The sequence below is a fragment of the Triplophysa dalaica genome, chromosome 16 (genome assembly GCF_015846415.1).
Source record: "Triplophysa dalaica isolate WHDGS20190420 chromosome 16, ASM1584641v1, whole genome shotgun sequence".
NCBI classification, from domain to species: Eukaryota; Metazoa; Chordata; class Actinopteri; order Cypriniformes; family Nemacheilidae; genus Triplophysa; species Triplophysa dalaica.
Genome location: NC_079557.1, coordinates 16,584,946 through 16,608,117, shown reverse-complemented (window position 1 = coordinate 16,608,117; position 23,172 = coordinate 16,584,946). Strand labels below are relative to the sequence as shown.

General features: G+C 38.1%; 1 protein-coding gene across 2 annotated transcripts in view; it reads left to right on the top strand.

Annotated features, from left to right (window-relative positions):
* htr4 (5-hydroxytryptamine receptor 4) overlaps positions 1 to 23,172 on the top strand; it is a 106,258-nt gene that overhangs the window by 3,817 nt on the left and 79,269 nt on the right. For both annotated transcript variants that reach the window (XM_056770263.1, XM_056770264.1), the window contains exon 2: positions 16,882 to 16,963. In XM_056770263.1, coding sequence (XP_056626241.1) covers positions 16,882 to 16,963 — 82 coding nt within the window. The remainder of the gene's footprint in view (positions 1 to 16,881; positions 16,964 to 23,172) is intronic.

Below are 23,172 nucleotides of genomic sequence, written 5' to 3'. Positions count from 1 at the left end.
ATAAAGTATGACAGAAACTGTGGTGTAACACATTTGAGAGTATTCCGCTAGGTTTTGCTGTATTAAATAAATGACCTTTCATTTACCTTAATCAAAAATTTGAAACCGTATTTGGATGGCTTGGCAACCCTTTATTTTAGTACACCCCCCAAAAATCCAAAAGCTCTGATGCCTGAGCTATCAGAGGATTGATGACCACAGTATTAGAGCGAGTCTCACAGAAGGCATGAACCCAGAGAAACACCTGGAGTTCTCCTCATTAGCCTCATGATGTGCACTAGTATTATAGTGCATCTGAGGGAAGATCACAGCTGTCCACATCCAGGAACCATGAGAGCGCTGTTATTAGAACCACTGCTGATTCAGTGGAGCTTAAAGGCTTTCGTTGAGAAAGTACATTTTTACAGTGGCTCAGAGACATGGCAGTGGTACGCAGTGAACTGTGTTTGTTAACTTGCCTCTTTTATAGAGGCAATTACACAATTATTTTAACTATTTCAAATTGTTCTTTTTCTTCACCAAATGTTTGTTGCATGTCGTCATATGTTTCACTTTTGGAGTGCTTGTTTGAAAACATGCGCTCCAATATGTCTGTGAACCAGAACGACTGGACATATTTGGTCGCTTCTGGGCCATTTTCCAAGAAAAGGGCTTGAGTTTGTTCTAAATGTGTGCTAATGGAAATCAATAGTAACAAACATCCAAAACTGCACAATTAAATTCATGACATTGATTTCCTTTAAGACGTGTGCATATTAGCTCAGGAAATTCACCTGATTCATAAACCACTCTGGTTTTCCAGCAAATATTTTGTTGACGCTGTACATAAACCATAGGCATTACATTGGAGAACTGGCTGCTCTGCCACGAGGGACCCATGACATGACAGTACTTCGAAGATGTGAAAAAAACAAGCTTGCTGTTGTCAGCTGTCGCCTGCCTAAGGACAAAAAACTAACTCTGGAACGGCAGCCCTCTTCCACATGCTCCCCTGGGTTGCGTAAATGTGACCGACTGTAAAAAAGAAATTTACAGTTTATAAGTGTGTTATGGAATGTTAAAGCTTTCAACGTATTGTAAGTCAGACGAGTTTGTCTTATGGTAATTAACGAAAAGCTAAATCTTGCTTACATTTTTGGCAGCAGGGTTGCAGACGTATGTGAGATGACCTACTGAATTTGAATGTTCGAGTGTTTGGCATAAGGATAATATTTACAATATGAGTAATATTTGTTCTGCATGCACTAGTCGTATACCTTAATAATACGGCTGGTTGTTTTTATTGCCAGTAGTTTTACTGCTCACTTATCGAGTTCTCTGTGTGGTTGCCTTTCTCTCCAAAGCAAACAGACTTGATATTCCGATCAGGTTTTTGTCATTTTTATTTCCACACGAGAGGAGGTTTGAGTTCACACGTGCTCCAAATAATCAATTAAACTTATTCAAGCCTTGACTTACAAATTGGCCCATCTGAAAGATTCATTTTCTGTCATAGTTTAATAGTGGGGTGTAATATAATAATAGTGTTATTTCCTATTCTGTGCACCGCTACCGAAGAAAATGGCAAGCAACTTGTCACTTTTATCTAAGCTAATTTCAAGAAATGTCTTAATTTTGAGGTTATGTGTAAATCAGTCCTACAGGGTATTGTCACGGATGAGAAGGTAAAAGCTGAAGAATAGCGTCCCTGTCCTGTCCCTCTTACTCCCCTCGCTGACATGTCCCTGTCCTGCAACATTGTACCTCCAACGAACCAGGGGTATTGGACAGCCCTGTTTTTCCACCTCCCCTTGTTACTGCAGCCCTACCCGCCTCCGATAAGGGAGACCTGCTTTAACACTAACAAAAACAGGGCTCCACAATCCATCCAAGTCCTTTCACGGCATCTGCTTTCTGCATGAGTTTGCACAGCGTCTGAATTCCAAGTCTGGTGCAATCCAAAAAACCCCACATCTAAAACTTAGACCAGGACTGCATGAAACCCAGACAGCAAACTGTGAAGTATTTACTCTACAGAATGGCATGAGAAATCATCATAGTTTATCCTGGCAGTGGGGCCGGGCTTTATGGGATGCCAAAGCGTCCTCCACACCTGCTGACTCTAGAAAATAAACACTTAGACCTGCTGCCCACTTCACTGCGTGAAAATGGATTCCCTCTTGCTTTTGTGCCTGCTGGGATTCATCCATTACATTATTTTCAATGTGTCGCAAAAATGTATTTTTTGTCATGCTTTTTGCAAATGTATTTTAATGAAATGTTTAATGCTTACAAATATGATCCCTTGGAACATGGTAATGATTCGTTTTACAGTGGAGGGGGATAAAGTACTCAAAGCCACACAATAAGAAAGCTTTTCCTGTTTTATGGTTCCAGACATTGCGATTACACCATTGTTATTCAAAGAAAATGTTAGGAAAGGTAACCGCAAGTGCAGTCTCTGCGTGATATATCGAGGCATTACATTTAGCGGATTCTTCACTGTTGTTTTTAATATAGAGCAGAATGATGGTTGTTTTTGAAGTAAATTAAGCCACTACCTTTAGTTTTGTACACCACTGCTTTCCTTGTATTTATGCCATTCATTACATCATTCTCCAGTCTGCTTTATGACTAATTTATACTGAGAAAAAAACAAGATTAGAAAATCATCTTTTGCTTATTTTACAGAAAGAGGTTAACTTTGATACCAGTATAACACATAAATCTAAAGCACTTCAAATGAATCATCTTTGACTAGTTAGAGCACTGTATGGATTGCTTTAGCTTTATTTACTTAAATGACTGAAATATTGATTGAATCAAAAATAACTGCAATGTATGAATTTATATTGACACATTCATTTTAAAGGAGTCATATGACACGTCTAAAACGAATATTATCGTTTGTTTTAGATGTAATGCAACGTGTATACATGATTTAAGGTACAAAAAATCTGTATTTTCCACATACCGTGCATGATTGTATCTCCTATTTGCCCCGCCTCTGAAAAGCGATGTGTGCTATGATTGGCCAGTTAACCAGTGCGTAGTGATTGGTCGAATACTGCAAACATGTGACGGAAATGTAGTGCTTCTTACCATATTTGAAACATCAGGTCCGAAAGGAATTGTACTGACAGGTACGCCTACCTAATTTTATACATTTGGGCGGTCTTAGTCCAATCATACCACGAATTGACATAGATTTCAATTCAATTCAGTTCAAGTTTATATATATAGCGCTTTTTTTTACAATGTGTATTGTTTCAAATCAGCTTTACAGGGGCAAACAGGAAAAACAGAAAAGGTAAAACACAGGACAGTGCATGGTATTTATAGAACGAGTAAGATCATTCTAATTAATGATATCTAATTTCTAAATAAATAAATGCAGTCTCCCGGTGAGCAGGCCAACACTGCCCTGCTGTGGCGAGGAACCCAAACTCCCATGATTGAACCAGGTTCAGCCGAGAGGGCCAGATCCCCTCTGATGTGTCATAGCTGCACTCAAACTGCTGACATGTGGTTTAAGTTTTAGCAATTAATACCAAATATTGTAACTTCAGCATTAAATGCATGAATAAGCTTTTCTGCGTCAGCAACACATAAAATATTTCGTAATTTGGCAACATTTCTAAGGTGAAAGAAGGCTGTTTTTGTGATATTTGAGATGTGATTTTTAAATGACAGGTTGCCGTCTAATATAACGCCTAGGTCTTTAACTGTATTTGTTGGAGTAACAGTGGCTTTCAATTTGCAGGTTGTAGTCGGAGATATTCTGTTTACGTGAACTTGGTGCTATAAGTAATATTTCCGTTTTGCTAGAGTTTAAAAGGAGGAAATTACTAGTCATCCAATGTTTTATGTCTTCGATGCACTCTGCCAGTTTGGATAGCTTAAAGGAATCATCTGGTCTTGATGAGATATATAGCTGAGTATCATCTGCGTAACAGTGGAAGCTTATTCCATGTTTTCTAATAATGTTGCCGAGGGGCAGCATGTATATGGAGAAAAGCAAGGGTCCTAAAACCGATCGCTGAGGTAATCCATAATTTACTTGCGTAAGATTTGACGATTTCCCATTTAAATGGACATATTGATATCTGTCTGTTAAGTAAGATCTGAACCATTGCAGTGCCTGTCCCTGAATACCTGTATAATTGTGTAAACGATCTAATAGTATTTTATGGTCTACAGTATCGAAAGCAGCACTAAGGTCAAGCAGGACTAAGAGTGTGATGAAACCTTTATCTGATGCCACAAGAAGGTCATTTGTAAATCTAACAAGCGCAGTTTCAGTGCTATGATGCAGTCTAAAGCCAGACTGAAACATTCGTGGATGTCATTATTTTGTAGGAAGGTGCACAGTTGAGTTGACACTACTTTTTCTAGTTTTTTTGACAAGTACGGGAGATTTGAAATCGATCTATAGCTTTCAAGTTCATTGGGGTCTAAGTTTGGTTTTTTGATAAGAGGCTTAATTACACCCAGCTTAAAGGGTCCTGGGACATAGATAGATTTGTGGGGTTGTGGTTACAAGAGGCGTTTTAGGCAGGTCTGGGTGTGTATTTGCTTTTAGATAGAATGCTTCTTTTGTTCCGACACTTTAATTTTTGCAATTTTACTTGTCAAATACATGCACACAAAAAAAGAAACAGAAAAACACGTATTGCAACACATTTTACATTTATGTGATAACAGCAACTTCTTGGTTGAACTTTAAGAATATGTGTACTTCTTTATAAGGAGTTTAGCAATTAAAAATGTTTGTTTATATCTGCATTAATAGTGTTAATGAGATTAATGTAAATGCCATTTTGAAATGCATCACTAAATATCACTGATGACTCCGGTGGTAGTCTACCATGTCAGCCCAGACAGACTATCTGAAGCAATATCTATACTGATGTCAGTGGTCCTCCACACCTACTGATGTATGAAACTGGCAAGAGCTCACCTCGAATGCCTACCAAATGAGATCTGAGGCTGTCAAAAAATTCACCAATACAAGGATTAAACAATGCTTTTAAATTTTGAAAGGAATATTGATTTTGACTTGGCAAATTTGAGCTAAGTTTGTGACATTGTTGAGGTCTCCTCTGACACCCTAAGGGAGAAATTTGAGAAGATTTTTGTTTAACTGAGTTGCAGAAGTCTTTCTATTTGGTCTCTCAATTAAATCTGATATCCGTCAAAATAATCGAGATATAAAAGAGATTGATCTGTTAATGTTTTTGGTGGTTTATGCCAAAGTTGGAATGTTTTAAAAATGTTATTGTTGTCATGGTAATCAGCATGTGTCTGACTGTGCGTGAGAATACACAAAAATAGAACAATCATTAATACAGACATTCAGACATGTCTCGCAAAAGTGATTCCTGTGTAAATACATGTATACAATTTTCTGTCTGTCAATGCACCTATAATTTTCTCACCCTAGGAGTGTGGCACTTATGTTACCAAATATCATGCTACTTAAAATAAATGATGTTACTGTACATAATTTGATACTTAAATAGGAATAAGATTCCTGTCAAATCTGATTTATTACACAAGGAGTTCTCACTTGGAGATGCAGAGTGTAATTTTTTGGAGCATCTATTGACAGAAATGCAATATAACTTACATAATGAAGCATTGTTTTTATTGCCTTTGAAAGAGCTATTTCTATCTACATACATCATTTATGACGGAAGGCAATCTGCATCCTTTTCTGCCAGTCTTCCTAAGGCAGTCATTGCTGCAATGGAACAATCCATTTGCCTGCACTTATAATTTTATTACAGAGGCTGTTACTTTGTGGCCCATTTGGAGAATCTGTCAAAGCGTTATCTTTAGCTATGAAAGTAGATAGCCCACTTTAGCCTGGAAGTTATAATAACAGAAGAACAGTCGTATTTAGCTTTTATTTATTGTGTTTCTCCGTTTGGCACTTGAGTGTCGGATCAGCCTTATTTGCACTCCCTTGTGGTAGACAAAATGGAAAAACATTATGATCTTTAGGATTCGAATATTTTAACTTTTCCCAATAATTTATTAATAACGCAAGTACACTTATAAAACATTAATTTATTGAACTATGAGTTTCATTAAGCTTCATGATGTGGTGTACCAAAACTTTCTGGACTTTGGAAGGCCTAGAACACACTTATCCTAAATGGATGTGGGGCAAAATAAACAGCTTGCATACCTTAGTGCACCGGTGAATTGGTCACATCAAGGACACCTTTATTTTGACTACTTTTAGCCACCTGAACCATGAAGCAATTGCAAGACACAAGGTACCATGTTTTTTACTGCTGAAGTGCTTTTACAGGGCTTTTAAGGGCAGTCTTAAAGTCCATCTTAGTCAAATCCCTCCGAGGGAACATGCTTTCAGCATGAGTCACAATTGTGATGAATAATTTGTCAACTAGAGTCCCTAATTTTCTTCATTTCTTTGGTCACTCGCATTGCAATTCACTGGACCTGCAGACATATGTTGGTTTTTCAGAACCTATTGCGCTACTTAAGGCAAACCAAGCGTACTTGGTTTGGATGATTCAGACATGCCTTTGATGCCAAAAATGCTGTTTAGGTCGGTAGTTCACTTGGTTTGAAAGATCCACACATACACGTGATGACCACGCAAGTTGTCTCAAAGTGAGATTTGAATGGGCCCACATTGCCTTAACATGTTGTGTTAGGCTGGGTAGCTGTCTAAGGTCAAATGATTCAAAGTGCCTATGATGTCCAAAAATGCATGTTGTTTTACAGTAGCTGTGGTTTGAACAATTCAAATGTGCCAAAAATGTTGTGCAGGTTGGTTTCTCATAAGGGTCAAATGATTCAAGCATGCTCAGAAATGCTGTGGTAGCTGATTTGGTGAATAGGGATTTGACAAGCAGCCAGATATACTGTTTTCGATAAAGTTGTGGCGTATGTGGTCAGTGGTTCACTCAGAAAACACACTATACACAGTATGGGAGTCCTTGGACTCTGCTCTCATTTTCAGATAAACTGTAGAGAGGAACCCAGACAGGCGGTAATGGGTCGTAAAATACCAGGGGGTGCTAAGATTGTAAAAACATGGTGTCTGCTATCGAATTAGACATGGAGACTTATTGTTCTCAGATAAATGATTTTGGCACAAGACAGGGATGTATTTACAGGCACTGTTGCGTTTCTCGACAAAGCTGTAAGATGTGTGAAATCATTACAATAATTTACTACATGTAACACATCTGATAGAAGGAGAGATTTCTACCCAATCAGAACTTTCCTGTAAGTTTAATGGAGGCTGGAGAAATTAGCCGGTTCACTGCAACGTTCAGCTCTGGGTTGTATGTACTGTTTGTATCATTAAGAGATTGATTACTATCTGCTGTGTGCTGTTCCTTACTTAAAGACGTTTTTTAATGGTTATCACTTTTCTTAAACACCAATGTTCTTTCTTTAAAAGGTTTTCAAAGGCTTTTATCTTTTTGTATATTTATTTTGTATTATTAAATTATATTCTTCCCTTTATTAATTCACCTGCAATCTTTTATTGATCTTCTCATCATAGTTTATGAAAGCTCTCTAGGAGTCTTAATGGAGTTCAGAGTTTTATCTCATTTTCCTTAGAAAAGAATTTCACAATTGTTGACATGTAAGTATGTACTGTATATATAAATGATATATAGATTCCATTGCCCAGATTTTCTGTTCTTGGATGATTTTGATTAGAATTGGTTGAGTTGGAATCAAGACACTGAGGGGTGTTCAAGACAAGTGTTGTCACCCCCCAACCCCTTATAATTTTAGCAAACTGTCTTTTCCCCACATTTTCACTTTATATTAGCCTGTAGACGTTTATAAATATTATGTTTAAGCAATCTTTCAAGGCGCTTCCGACTTGTGTGTGTGTGTGGAGTTTGCATGTTCTCCCCGTGCCTCGGGGGTTTCCTCCGGGTACTCCGGTTTCCTCCCCTGGTCCAAAGACATGCATGGTAGGTTGATTGGCATCTCTGGAAAAAAAAAATAACCGTAGGGTGTGAGTGCGTGAGTGAATGAGTGAGTGTGTGTGCCCTGCGATGGGTTGGCACTCCATCCAGGGTGTATCCTGCCTTGATGCCCGATGACTCCTGAGATAGGCACAGGCTCCCCGTGACCCGAGGTAGTTCGGATAAGCGGTAGAAAATGGAATGGAATGGAATTTTCAAGGCGTAACACACTCACATACTCGCCATAGACATAATAGATTTTCTATACTTCAAAATCTATACTTGTTGGTTTTTGGCAATAATAGGTAATAGTAACTGCACGCTATGAATCATTAGTTAAGCATCAGTACATAGTTAATTAATCATTTATGAAGCATTGGCCCCACATTAACAGACATTAGTAAGCAGTTTATAAACACAGCTATAAATGTTTTGTTCTTGATTTATAAGCATGTATATAATATGCTTAATAATCAAATTTTCATACTTTATTAAGGATGAATTCATCATTTCTAAATTAAGGATTACATTACTTACAAACCAGATAGTTAGGAGTTGTCACTGGTTTATGAGATCATTTAGAAAGTGTAAGTAAATGATTAATAAACTCTTTGAATGCACATTTATACATCTTATTATTCTGACATATAGTAACAGTTACTTAATTTGTTAATAAATGCTTTTTTAACACACATTCCTGCTGTAATTCATGATTAATTAAGGTAGTTTTAATTTCCAAACTTACGTTACAAACATTATGGGGCACAGCCTAACTTCCGGTAGACCTCTGCAAAGAATCAATAAATGTTGAGTAGTTTAAAGTAATTTAGTACAATAAATATACAGCAAAATAAAATATTATAATTAATATTAATGTAATTAAATAACCGATGAACATTGTGCTTAAATAACAATACACGGAGAAAATAATATTTTATGTTAATACTCAACACATCTCCATCCACAATGCTGTGGAAAGGTTTTTTACTCCACGGCTCTTGCATGTTGCTTTCTTGACCATCAGTGAATCTTTGGTCCCAACATCTCAAAATCTAAGAAGCAGAAGACTTACAGTAAAAAAAAATGTTTCCATTTTCTCCAATTTAGCTGCTGTCAGAAGAAATGATTAAAGAGATATTGAAGAAATCTCATTGGTGATTTTTCTGTCCTCTGGCGTTCTGCGATTCAAAGAGCTGGCGGTCAATGCACGGTAATTTGCTTTGTAAAATAGATTAATATTTCTCTCATAAAGACAATGGCTAGAGTGTTTTTTGAGTGCAGTTTAAGGCTCAGACGCAGGCTCCGGCCTCTGGCAGGCGGTGGCCGCACTCGGCACTTCCCGCCCCCTGCTCCTCCCCCCTCGGGGGACGGACGCAGGCTCCGGCCTCTGGCGGACGGCGGCAACTCCCCAGCTCCCACTTGGACGAAAGCCACCCCACCTCGACCCAGGGCGCGGCAGCAAAGGTCGCCGTTCCACCGAAGCTTTGACGGTGGCTGAACTGTGCACTTCCATTTCCCCAGAGCCACCGCTTCGGGCAGCCACTGGCGGACGCCCTTCGTCCGCGCTGCCCGAACTCTCCGGCACCGCGAGGCCACTCGGTGGCGAGGACTCTCCGACAGCATATCTCTCCTTCCTCCCGGGTTTCGGCACCAATGTAACAAGGTTCGTCTGGGTGTGGAAGAAAGTCGGGGTCGGCGTGGCTGGGAAAACGATAAGATTCTTTATTGTATATATTTCCGGATTTCACACTTCCGGTTTTCAAAATCAAAGTCCCACTCGATCCTTCTGGATCTTAAGATTCCGTCTGCCAATGTTCCTTGGACGCAACATCTCTGTCCTCTGGCGAACTCGTCTTCCCAGCCGCTCTCTCTCACCCCCTCCAGATCTGCCTTAGGGTTTTAAAGCATCTCCTCGCCAATTACTAGAACGAGAAGCAGGTGTTTTCACTAAACCGTTGATCTGCCTACTGACCGTCTTTCTCCCGACACTCTCTCTCCGCACAGACCGTGCTGAACCACGCCCCCCTCGCCACATACGGTAAAAGTCACTCATTACTGAAACTATGGCATTAAATTTCAAGCAGTAAGTGGTTTACAATAGTGAAAAGGACACATGATTCAACAGTTTGGATGAGGCTCATTAGAGTGAAAAATGAACAAAACAAATCTAAATATACCTGCGTAGTCTAAAGTCTCCTTTTTTGTCCACTTACACAGAAATGCAACCCTGGAATTTTCAAACTAAAACGGGTCTGCAGCTTTTCAAAAATCTCCGTTTTCGGGCGTTGAAAACTCTGGAGTAGTGTAAACACCAGGAATAACCGTAGCAAGAGTTATGCATTTTTAAAGGAAAACGCACTGGTATAAAGTCACGGTGGATCCACGGGTTTAAAGTGCAGATGCCCCAGATCGTAATTAAACCCCAAATTTGCCTTTAAATCAAGTGTGAAACTCCTCCGAGCGTTGCAGTCCCTCGGGCATTAAAATGAGGCTCATTTGGAAGAAGTAACTTTGCTCTCATTACTCTCTCCATTACTCTCAGAAGGCTGTACCAGGGGAACCTCAGGTGCTGAGGACCCTCCTCACATCTGCGAGACAGTCTCAAGGGTTAATTCAATCTTCTGCCAGAGAGAGTGACTCAGCGAGGCCTGTTTAATTGCGATGAGGGTGCATTAAAAAATCCCTTTCAGTTTTCAGTGGGTGGCTGAGTCGGCGCATGGAATTCAATGGAAGCTTCAATTTGATGTGGGGAGATTGAGTTTACCTGGAGAGGATTCGTATTTCTGTGATCTGTGGGGAAGAAGTTCACGCTGCTCTTATTGGTCTCTTACACTATGGGAAAACCGGTGGTAAAAGCATCTGTTCTTAAGACAAATATTGACTTCCGTCTTTGTGCAATAAGACTTGTATAGTTGTCCAAACATTATCAAACTACTTGGTGGGTCACTTTACTGTACCTTGAGACATGGAGGCATGAATCTCTGTTATCATTTGCAAGCTGTTTGGGTTAGCATGAATTGCCAAAACAAGCATTTGTTAGGTTTTTTTTGTTTGTGGGTTTCTGACTAGTATTTTTGGATGGAGGAACTTTCATGTTGCCAAATACTGTGAATAGAACAAGCACTGTGACTAGACAATGCCGCCCAATGACAGAACTTATCAACAAAAGGGGTCGGTGCAACCCCTAGCGTGCATAGCCTATTTATTTGTTATGCATGTTTCTAGTCTTATTGTGAAAGATTCATTGGTTGTTCCAAATGTGTTTTACAGATTTTGTTATATAATGGCCATTTGTTTTACCCCAAATATTTTCTTAATGAATGAAATCAAGTCATGTCCTGCATTTTTCCTAATTCAATATTCTGTTATACTCATAAATATGTCAGATTATGTGTGATACATCTTGATCTTTTTAGTTTAAATATGTTAAAGCACAAAATAAGACTTGCAAGCTATCAGTGAATGTGAATGATTATCAGTGAATGATTTTTCAGTGGATGAAGTTCTGTCATCATTTACTCACCATTCCGCAGAAATCAAGAGGAGATATTTTATGAAAGTTGGTAACCGAACAGCGGCTCACCTATTCACTTCTATTGTATGGACACAAAACCAATGAAAGTGAATGGGGGCAGTTAACAGCATTCTTCAAAATATCTTCTTTTATGTTCTGCAGAATAAAGAGTCAAAAGCAGGTTTGAAATGACAAGAGGATGAGTAAATGGTGACATCATTTTCATCTTTGGGTGAACTATCACTGCGTGATTTTAGTGTATAAATTGATTTTTTTTGCATTTATTTATTCCTATTTCATTTTACATAGACCTCCTTCAGAAGCCCTTATTGTATCAGCCTTGAACTTGTTAAACCACATTAAACCTCACAAACCTGCTTCCATTTCTTGCTGTGAGTAAAATATTTAAACCCATGATAAAGGCAGACAGAATAAAGGTTCCGCAACCACGATGGCCCTCCTCCATATCTGTACGGATAAAAAAATTGATCACAGTAAAAATCTGAAATATTCTTCTTCTCCGGTATCATCTAACAGTACCAGTTAACACCTCTACCCCTTACATCCTGTATATGAATCACCCGCACGTCCTTTTTGTTCCATGGCTGCTTGAAGGTTGAAAGGAATGAGGAATCTTAAATTAAATTTAAAATGTGATATGCACGCATATTTCCGAATCGAGTACCTCTGTCTGCTTAGATGCTGAGTCTTTCTGTTCTATTCATTTATACATTCCACTCGGAAATTACAAAGACCCCTGTGGGCCAAACACATTTTGTAGCTTTTCAGATTTCATAAACATCAGGTTCATTTAACAGGTTTAGATGTTAAATGGTTTTTGAAGTCACCTAATTCCAAACAAATAATTTTATGACTTTGGCAGGTCATGTCTTCCATGAAAAGTAATGTCATTTGGCAAGCTAGTTTAGGTGCAGTTAGCTGTAGTTATTTGTTCTCGTCTGTCATGTTTATTCGATTATGTCAGTGCTCATATCCAGTTTGTGTATGTAGCGATCGAAGCCTTCTCATTTAAATCTGACAGTGATTGTTGCACTTGCAGTCTTAAATTGATGTTGTTTTTATGACGTTAAGACTGTCTGCTGAATTTGAGTTGAACTGAGAGTTTGAAAGGCTGTGGGCTCCTGGAATTAGTCTCCCAGACAGAACTGAGGGTGACCACCAGTCCAGCTACGTTTCCTGCAAGCCTTTAACACCCCCTTCTCTCGCTCGGCTTCAAGTGGGCTTGAAGCCCAACTGCAGCATTGCCTTTCTAAATGTCTGTGCATGTGCCGAACCTAGACAGTTATTGCGGTCACAATCGATATTTTGATTGATAGCTGAAAAATTATGCAATAGTGAATGAAGTGGCCTTATATGTTCCTTGGGTCAGGTTAAAATGATAACAAAATGTATTTGAAGATCCTTAAAGTGATAGTTCACCCAAAAATTCATATTCTGTCATGAATTATTCACCTTCGAGTAGTTCTAAATCTGTATATATTTCTTTATTCTGATGAATGCAGAGAAAGATATTTGGATGAATTCTTGTAAACCAAACAGTTCTTGGAACCCATTGACTATATTACAAATTACAACGGTAGTCAAAAGTGCCTCAGAATTGTTTGCTGTCGTACATTCTTTAAAATATCTCATTTAGTGTTCAACAGAAAAAAATTATAAAGTAATGATACTCAATGGGGTCCAAGATATTTTTGGTTATAAGCACTCTTCCAAATATCTTTCTCCGTGTTCATCAGAACAAAGAAATATATAGATTTAGAACAATTCGAAGGTGAGTAAATAATCAGGTATAATGTCAGGTTTGAAAATAAATTTAAGATAGTAATTTGCAAAAACAACATACAAAAAGTAGAGTACAGTGGCAAGCTAATGTTAACAATCAGGACAGTCAACCAGTTGACCTTGACCATGCAGAATAAAAAGTTAATTGGGTATTAAAGCGTTACATAAACCTTGAATTTATTGGCTGTTATACATCAGTACTGACCACAACTATGTTTTACATTAGCTCTTTGTTCTCCACACCCTCCACCCTTAACATTGTTTGTTGAGTAAACCAGTTAAACCTTTTTATGATTACGGCAAATAACCAGGTTAAACCTGTGACTTTACGACCTAACAGTCCAAAAGGTCTTAAACATAAAATGTTATTAAACATTGGTTATTAAACATTCCTGGTGTGGAAACCCTGATGTAAGATGCTTTGTATGGGTGAAAAGTTTTAACCTGATGTACCTGAAGGAGACAGCATAACTTTGGTTGCACAATAAATGGACTGCTTAGAGCATATTTCTTCTTACCCTACGCTCTGACACATGACATTCAACAACAGAAATAAATTTCCCCCGCCACTTTACAGCCACTCTCTCACATTGTTCTCGGGGTAAATAGATAACACACATCACGCACTGAGTGTGTTTTCCTCTTTTAAATTTACGCTGACCCAATTTCTTTGTGCAGCTATTTTAGTCATCTATACAAAGGAAACAAACAACACCGCTTACCATTTCATGGGAACAGCCTTTGTACAATGAAAAGGTGGGTCGTGTTAAGAAGGACTGTCAACGTTAAAACATGCAATATATTAATTGTGTAACAGCATCAGATAAAAAAATACAATTAAAGCATTTGTTTAGTATGACATGTTGTGAGTTTTCGGAGGCTCTCTCTCTCTCTCTCTCTCTCTCTCTCTATTGCCACTAATCAGTAAATCTTAGAGAAAAACCCTCTTATACACAGTGTCTAAATTGTAGCATTCCGCCGCATCCATTGTGGACACAGAGTTAAATTATAATGGGTTCTAATGCGTTTCCAATGTCTTTTGGAATGTAGTGTCGCGCGTCCGGTGTAGACACGGTGTTACGCTAATGTATTTATAAATCAAACCCAGACGGTATGTTTAACGAAAGCAAAGTAATTTGCATTTGGATGCAATTATGCCCAAAGCTGATGACGTGAAATACAGTTGAAAGAAAAAGTATGTGAACCTTTTGGGCTTACTTGGATTTCTTCATAAATTGGTCAGAAAATGTGTTCTGATCTTCATCTAAGTCACAACAATAGAGAAACACAGTCTGCTTAAACTAATACCGCACAAACATTATACGTTTTCATCTTTCTATTGAACACAACATGTAAACATTCATAGTGCAGGGTGGAAAAAGTATGTGAACCTTTGGGTTTAATAACTGGTTGACCCTCCTTTGGCAGCAATAACCTCAACCAAACGTTTCCTATAGTTGCAGATCAGACCTGCACAACGGTCAGGAGAAATTTTGGACCATTCCTCTTTACAAAAGTGTTTCAGTTCAGCAATATTCTTGGGATGTCTGGTGTGAATCGCTCTCTTGAGGTCATGCCACAGCATCTCAATCGGGTTGAGGTCAGGACTCTGACTGGGCCACTCCAGAAGGCGTATTTTCTTCTGTTGAAGCCATTCTGTTGTTGATTTACTTCTATGCTTTGGGTCGTTGTCCTGTTGCATCGTCCATCCTCTGTTAAGCTTCAGTTGGCAGACAGATGGTCTTAAGTTTTCCTGCAAAATGTCTTGATAAACTTTGGAATTCATTTTTCCATCGATGACAGTAATCCGTCCAGGGGCTGAGGCAGCAAAGCAGCCCCAAACCATGATGACTCCTCCACCATATTTCACAGTTGGGATGAGGTTTTGATATTGGTGTGCTGTGCCTTTTGTTCTCCACACATAGAGTTGTGTGTTCTTTCCAAACAACTCAATTTTGGTTTCATCTGTCCACAGAATGTTTTGCCAATAGTGCTGTGGAACATCCAGGTGCTCTTTTGCAAACTTCAAACGTGCTGCATTGACGACAGCAGTGGCTTCCTCCGTGGTGTCCTCCCATGAAGTCCATTCTTGTTTAATTTTTTCCTTATTGTAGATGTGTCAACAAAAATGTTAGCATGTGCCAGAGATTTCTGTAAGTGTTTAGCTGACACTCTAGGATTCTTCTTCACCTCATTGAGCATTCTGCGCTGTGCTCTTGCAGTCATCTTTACAGGACGACCACGCCTAGGGAGTGTAGCAACAGTGCTGAACTTTCTCCATTTGTAGACAATCTGTCTTACCGTGGACACATGGACATCAAGGCTTTTAGATATACTTTTGTAGCCCTTTCCAGCTTTATGTAAGTCAACAATTCTTGATCGTAGGTCTTCTGAGAGCTCTTTTGTGCGAGGCATGGTTCACATCAGACAACGCTTCTTCAGAACAGCAAACTCAAAAATGGTGTGTGTTTTTTATTGGACAGGCCAGCTTTAATCAACACATCCAATCTCATCACATTGATTGGACCCCAGGTTGGCTGACTCCTGGCTCCAATTAGCTCTTGGAGAAGTCATTAGCCTAGGGTTTCACATACTTTTTCCACCCTGCACTATGAATGTTTACATGTTGTGTTCAATAAAAACATGAAAACGTATAATGTTTGTGCGGTATTAGTTTAAGCAGACTGTGTTTCTCTATTGTTGTGACTTAGATGAAGATCAGAACACATTTTATGACCAATTTATGAAGAAATCCAAGTAAGCCCAAAGGGTTCACATACTTTTTCTTTCAACTGTATTACCCATGAATGAAGTTGAGGCCATCATCTGTACACTTGTACAGTAACATTACATCTAAAAGCGAAGGAATGTTAACCATTAACCATTAACAAACTATTAACTACCACTTTTTCCTTAATAAACTCAAACCTCAAGAAATGTGTTGCTTATTAATAGTCAGTAAGGTAGTTGTTAGGTTTAGGTGTTGGGTAGGATTAGGGATGTAGAATGTACTTTATAAATACTAATAAACAGCCAATATGCCAATAAAAGGCATGCTGAAAATAACTATATTTGTTTATGCATTTATAAACAACTATATTACATGCCTATTTTACACAAGTAACTTGAAAACGCAACCCAAATATATAATATGAGCATTTAATTTAATTTAGAATGAAATGATATTGCATGTCATGTATCACAAATGGGACATCTAAAAAACATTAAAGAATACACTTATTTCAAATTATATGAAAAATGATGGGAAAATTCACAACACACATGAAATCAATCTAATTCTCAGTCTATGATAGCAGCCATAATTTTAAGCAAAACGTTGATGCATTGTGTTGTTAGATATTTGACCAATGTATTGACCCATATCTGACGTAACATTTTGCCATAAGATAGTGAAAAGCAAGTACTGTAAGCGGACACTAACAGCATTAAAATGACCATTTACAGAATCTGCCTTGGTTTGTTCTGCATTCATGTTATTTCATTTAATTAAATTAACAATATAGCTGAGGATCTAAATGAACAATCGAAGTAAAGATCTAAACAGACACTCCAACCTGACCACACCATTACTGTAACCTGTTTTTTCTTCATTTGTAGGATCTCTCTTCTTCTACGGGTACATGAATCTGAGTTCCACCGGCCAGATGCCTGAGATGGAGGAAGTTGACACCATTGAGAGGTCAGAGCCTCACCACTGTCATTTTTCTTCTCCTAACATGTTTGACTCGACCTTAAGCCCAGAGTTGGGTTGTAAATAGACAATTTCCATGCATAAAGCGTTTTAACCCCACCCAAGCCTTTTGCATGAATTCCCTCAGATGTCTTTACAGTATCGCACCGCTAGATGTTCACCTAAGTGACCACCTTTGTGAAATATCACTGTTGTAAAAGCGTCTGTTTCGCTCTAAAATCCAGAGAAATTCAAGATCTCTTGGAATGTGGAGGAATTTGTTTTAGGATCAGGGGAACTTGAAGGTCTCCTAAGTGTTGGGTCTGTTCACTCAGCAGAACAAATACTGGCATTATCTTTCCCTGTTCCCGTATCTGCTTACTTTTTCCTCAATCTGACTCAGTATCCCGTAACATCACAGAAGTTTCACAGCATTAAACAGAGCAGTAATGAGGCTTATAAATAGACTTGAGTGTGCAGTGCTCACGGATCGGCATCCAGGAGTCTTTCTGTTGTTGTTGTCAGGGTCTGCTGCTATCAGTGAAATGTTATGCCACTTAACAATATTGCTGTTTACACTTGCTTGACTTTTTACTTTATTGGCTGATACGATTTATATGATCGTCAATATTTAGCTTTTCTGTGTCCTATGAAGAGTGGTTTGTGATGTTTAGAAGAAAAACAAATTATTTGGAATACTGCGTTAATAAAGAGTAATTTGTAACCTTTGAAATATCTCCGTTGCAGTAAATAAGATTAAATTATATTGCATTTCCATGACAATTACATGAATTACATGAGACCAGTGATACTATATACATTATATATATATATATATATATAATGTATATATAAGAGTTCTGGCATACCTTTATCACGACCATAGGCAGCCTTGTCGAAGGGGTAGTTCTTTTTCTCGAAAAGTGGACCTTCCCCCCCCATACCCCACTGTTATCATTTTAATTTTGAGGTTCAAATACTTATATGCTCTAACTCCATTGTTTATGTGAATGCACCACTCTCCATAAAAACGGTAAAATTTGTTCATTACAAATTACAAATTTGTTCATTACAAATACATTTGGTAAGCTTTAATTTCAGGTGTTAATTATTACATTAACTAACAAACATAAACAGACATGTAGTAAACCTGGGCAGTTTTAACACATGGCTTCATTATTACCTAAGGTTAGCTCTTTCACGGCTGTAGCCAGGGTTTGCAAATAAGTCTGTGGTGGGGTGTCAATAAATAAACCTAATATTACCAATAAATGCTGTAAATCATTCAACTTTAATAAATAACATGAATAATAAAGTTAACAAATTATAAACGTTTTCCTTTTAACAGGGCTTAATACTGTGGCTAGTGGTTTTCCAAGTCTGGTTTACTTGCACCGCTCTCTAGCTGGTCTCTGTTACATTAGCCACGCAGCATTTTTGATATCAACTATTTTGCTGCTAAGTTGACAAAGGCATGCTTTGTGTTCATGCGTCGAAAAAATAAATGCCTGATCGATATGATATGTGGTGTGAAAATGTAGAAGAGTGGATTTGAACTTGCTTGATAGCGTCAAAACTAATATTACTTCTCACACGTCCTAATCACTGCGTCAATGAAGATACTGATAAAAGTGTCGTTTTTGCACTCAGATGCTTTTGTGCTCCCCACTGCATGGTCCTTATTATTGGCAGTTGTTGTATAAGAGGACACATTTTATTACAAAAATACTGACTTCTGAACCTTTAATAGTGAGGTGGGTCGTTTGAACCACCCGAACCCCCCCCCTCCCCCGGCTACGAGCCTGTTTATGACACACTGGCAGTGTCAGAATATTCAAGGGAGACAATGCAGGGAGAACCCAATTGCAGGCAGGACTCAGGGATGACGGTGTTAACAGATAATTTATTATTAAACAAAAGAACACTACAAAACAGGCAAAACAAAACCCACAATGGGGAAAACAAGACTGGATAATATTAAACTCAAAACAAGGACACTGACTCACTAGACTAGAAAATAAACACTGGATACAAACACTAAACTCTTACACTTACTTTACACAAGGTGAACAGGAACAAGGTAACAAGAACTTCATGAACAGGTACACAGGTACAGCAAACAAGTACAATGCACGAGCACAGGACAAAGAAACATGAGGACTCTTTATGGGGAACAAACAGGATAATTAATAGGGACCAGGTGACACATATCAAACACTAAGGGAAGGCTAACGAGACTGAAAGGGCAGGGACACACACGAGACTCGGGGAGAGTATTGAAAGCCACAAGGTCAAAACGTCTCTCCCCACATGAAACAGAGGATCCTGTATGATTCCACCTCTAGACCAAGAAATACCTGACAAGGTGAGGTGGAATTATGACAGGCAGCTTGTAAGCATCATGAGTATTTTGTAGCACACAACGATGTGTTATGTATGAGGAACAAATATCTCTGATAAACACTTACAACGCTCAACATGCAGACTAGTGCTGTGATGTTTACTAAATCTGAGCGAGACGTCATGTGCACACTGCTCTGACACGTACACAGTCTCTGCCACCACTCAAGTAACATCAAGTATACATAGATATGAAACACTTAGATCTGTTGTTTCATTCATTATTACATCAATAAGCAAGGCTTTTTTCCTTCTGTGCCTATTATTCTTAAATAGATACGCAAGTCAAACTATTTTTTTCCTAGTAGAGAATTTGTGAATTTTACAGAATTAGTCTGTAAAACTGACTAGTTTGATCAGGATATGACACAGGCTGGATTAAAACCTTTTTGTACACTAATGAATCATACGTTTCTTTTATTAAATTCATATATTCAATAGAATGCTTAATAATGCAATATGCGATACCATATTTCTTTTCTAAAATCAAGTTTTAAAATATATTGAAAGAATTATATAACCAATAGGGCTGCTGCACAATATTAAAGAAAATGTGATGAACAATTATACTATTGTACATTGCATTATTTAGCAAATTATTGTTTAAGTTTGTAAAATATATATTTAAAAAACTAAAAATTATGTAACCAAAATACATATTTTATATTATTTCTGATTATTGATCATCTTCCACACATTAGACATAGTCGCTCTGCTATCTGCATCAGCCTAAAACGAATAGAGCCTAGACAATTTCGCAAGGTTTAAACACTGGTCCAGAAGCACTTCCGGTTTCAGTTTTATTAAAAAATTAATTAATCTCACATATATAATTGAAAATTTAAGATAATCATTTTGATTTGGTTAGAAATGTTATGTTAGTTGCGTTTTGTTCAACCATTGTGTAGTGTTAAAAACTGAAACGGGAAGTTATTTTGGACCAGCTTTGGATCAGCGTTGTTTACGTCATCCAAAGGTCTATTGTTTTTAGATTTTTTTTACAATTCAGTTATTGCATAAAATTGGGATATTTATATTGCGATATGCACATTTCGATATATTGCGCAGCCCTAATATAAATTTTAACTCCACCCCTGACTGTGTCCCTGAATCAACTTCTTTTTCTTTCCTAGTATTTCAGTGTAATTCTTCCAAACCCTCAATAGAAGTGTTGGCTCTGGCAGCCATCCAGCTCTTGGAAATTCTAGCACGTCTAACAAAGCCCTCAGATCTCCCATTGAGGAAACACAACACCCCAGTCTGATTGTGTGATCATCACTGATCCCACAGAGCCACACTTCATCTTGGAGTACAATTTGTCTCTCCGAACATTCAATCATGACGTTATAGATCATTGATATTACAAAGTTCCACATCAAACCAAACCACATGGTCACATTCTGTCCTTTTAATGGCTTATCAGTAGAATGTCCCTCTCTTCAGGGAATGCTGCGCTGCTTATCCCTGTCACTGTACACCGCTCCGGATCTTGAAGATCCCTCCATTGGATGTCATGACAGTTTATACTGAGAATACATCAGAGGTTATTCTAGGTCTGTGACGTGCTTAGACAAGAAGTTTTTGATGTCGTATTATGTGACTATCATCATGGGATAACATTGTCCAGAGCAGTCTTGCATTAGAAAAGAATGATGGGTACCTGCCATGAGTCTGCCTCATCATGTCATGTCTATTCTTGGTCTTGTGGGAGATTCATGGCGAAGCCTTATGTTTTATGTGCAGAGAGAGATTTTGAAAACCTTCTATACTCTCTCTCTGGTCCTCGTCTCCGTTCCCGCCATCTCGTTTCCTCGTTGGCTTTCCTTGAGTGTTTGATTCCCTCCACCTGCCTCTTGTTAATTATCCTTTGTCTGTCTCCCTATATAATATCCTCATGTCTATTGTCCTGTGATCGTTCGTTGTACTTACCTGTGACTTTGTGCTTGTGTTAGTATGCTATCGTGTCTTGCTGTATTATTACGTATATTGTTTACCTTGCTGGGGTTCTTGTTACCCTTCATTTTGGATTACCTTGTCTGGATGTTTGTAGTGAGTTTTAGTTTTGACCCAGTCTTAATGTTTTGCCCCCACGTGGGAAGTCTTTGTTTTTCGGTTAAATTATTAGTCCTGTCCGTTTTGCACACCATTGTGGGTTTTGTTTGTATAATTAAAGTCTTTTGTTACCCTGTATTGCTGCCTGCATCTGGGTTCTTACCTCGCCGATCGTGACAGGTACCACTGCAGAAATACATTTAAAGTGCATAATTTTATTATAAGAGCCATGAGAGGTAAATCCAAGCGTTCTGGATGATGCAGATGTAGCTCATGTTTACTCAATATTGCATGATTTTGATTTGGGTAACGGGCTGTTTTCTTTACTTTGCAGGCACATGAATCATAATGAGGGAATGACATTAAATAAACTAACAAAAAGATTGTTTTTTGGAGAACGTTGTGTGACTGCAGTCATTTTAAATGACTTTTCTGGCACCATATGGAGGATGATGTTTTTTGGTAGGAGAACTTTCTCTTGGGAAAATGTTTTTTTACCCAAAATTATGATTTACATTTGTTAGTAGATAAACTGTAAACTGATTCATAACTAAACAGATAGAGGTACAGATTAAACATTAATTTTTTATATTATTTGATTGAATGTCAAATAACATAAAATAAGGAGCAACATTGTGCAGCTGTGGAATTCATTTAAATGCAGCCACTTATAGCGAATATAACTGTAATCATACATAATGTTTTATATGATCTTTTGTTAAATATACCTATAGTACCTTTACCTATAGTTCTTTCCAATAAATATTTGACCTAAAAGCATTGACCTGTTCCAAGCCAATTACAATAGTCAAATTACAATTTCACAATCAGTGATTGGTATTGTGGGGTCATTTTTTTTATTGACATTTTGTCTGTTGTCCCAAATACAGCCACAAAAAAGTAAGAGAACATTCCAGTCCACTTTCTGTTAAATTTCAACAAAATCAAACCACATTAGATTGACATAATATAATTTAACAGCAATGTGTCACAGATTGAAAGACTGCTGTCACAGATTGCTGTCAGATTTTTAAACTGATAAATATTGAGGTTATCAGATAAAAAAATTATGTGTGTAATAAAGGGGTACACTGTAAAAAAACTGATTTCCCACGTGAAGTGTACAAAATGGAATTATACTGTGTTTTTACAGATTTTTTTAATGTAAGTTTGCGGTCCTTTTTCTGTAACCGTTTTTCAAATACAGAAGAAAACATGAGGAAATTTAATTTTACTGTGAAAAACCTGACCTGTCCTTAAACTCTCTATTTCTCTCTCTCTCTCTCTCTCTCTCTCTGCTTGAACACATTCAGACATGCTATTTTAGAGATGTCACAGCCTTTTGATCCCAGCAACTCAACCTGCAAATCACCCTGATGCTGTGAACTTTACTATTGAACCGACATGTAAACCTCTGCTATGAGCAGGGCATTGAGTCTCTTTGATATAGATGACCTTTCTTCCTCTTAAATGAGACGAAGTTGAAATAAGTCATCCACAATTTATGTCTGCTTTGTAAATGAGCACATAAACCCCTGTATTCTGTTGGAACCAGAACAGGGTTATGGTGAGGCTTCAGAAGTGACACATGAAATGAAGGAAATATTTTATAGTGAGGTGGAAGGGACCAATGTACTTGGGACTAGCTTTTGCAAGGCTGCCGCACGCAGAGGTCCCAGGAGGAAAGCCATACTAGTTGCCCTGGTTGGTACTCTGGAGTAGGGGAACCTCGGGTGTCAGCGTACCTTTTTTTGCCTGCGGACAGC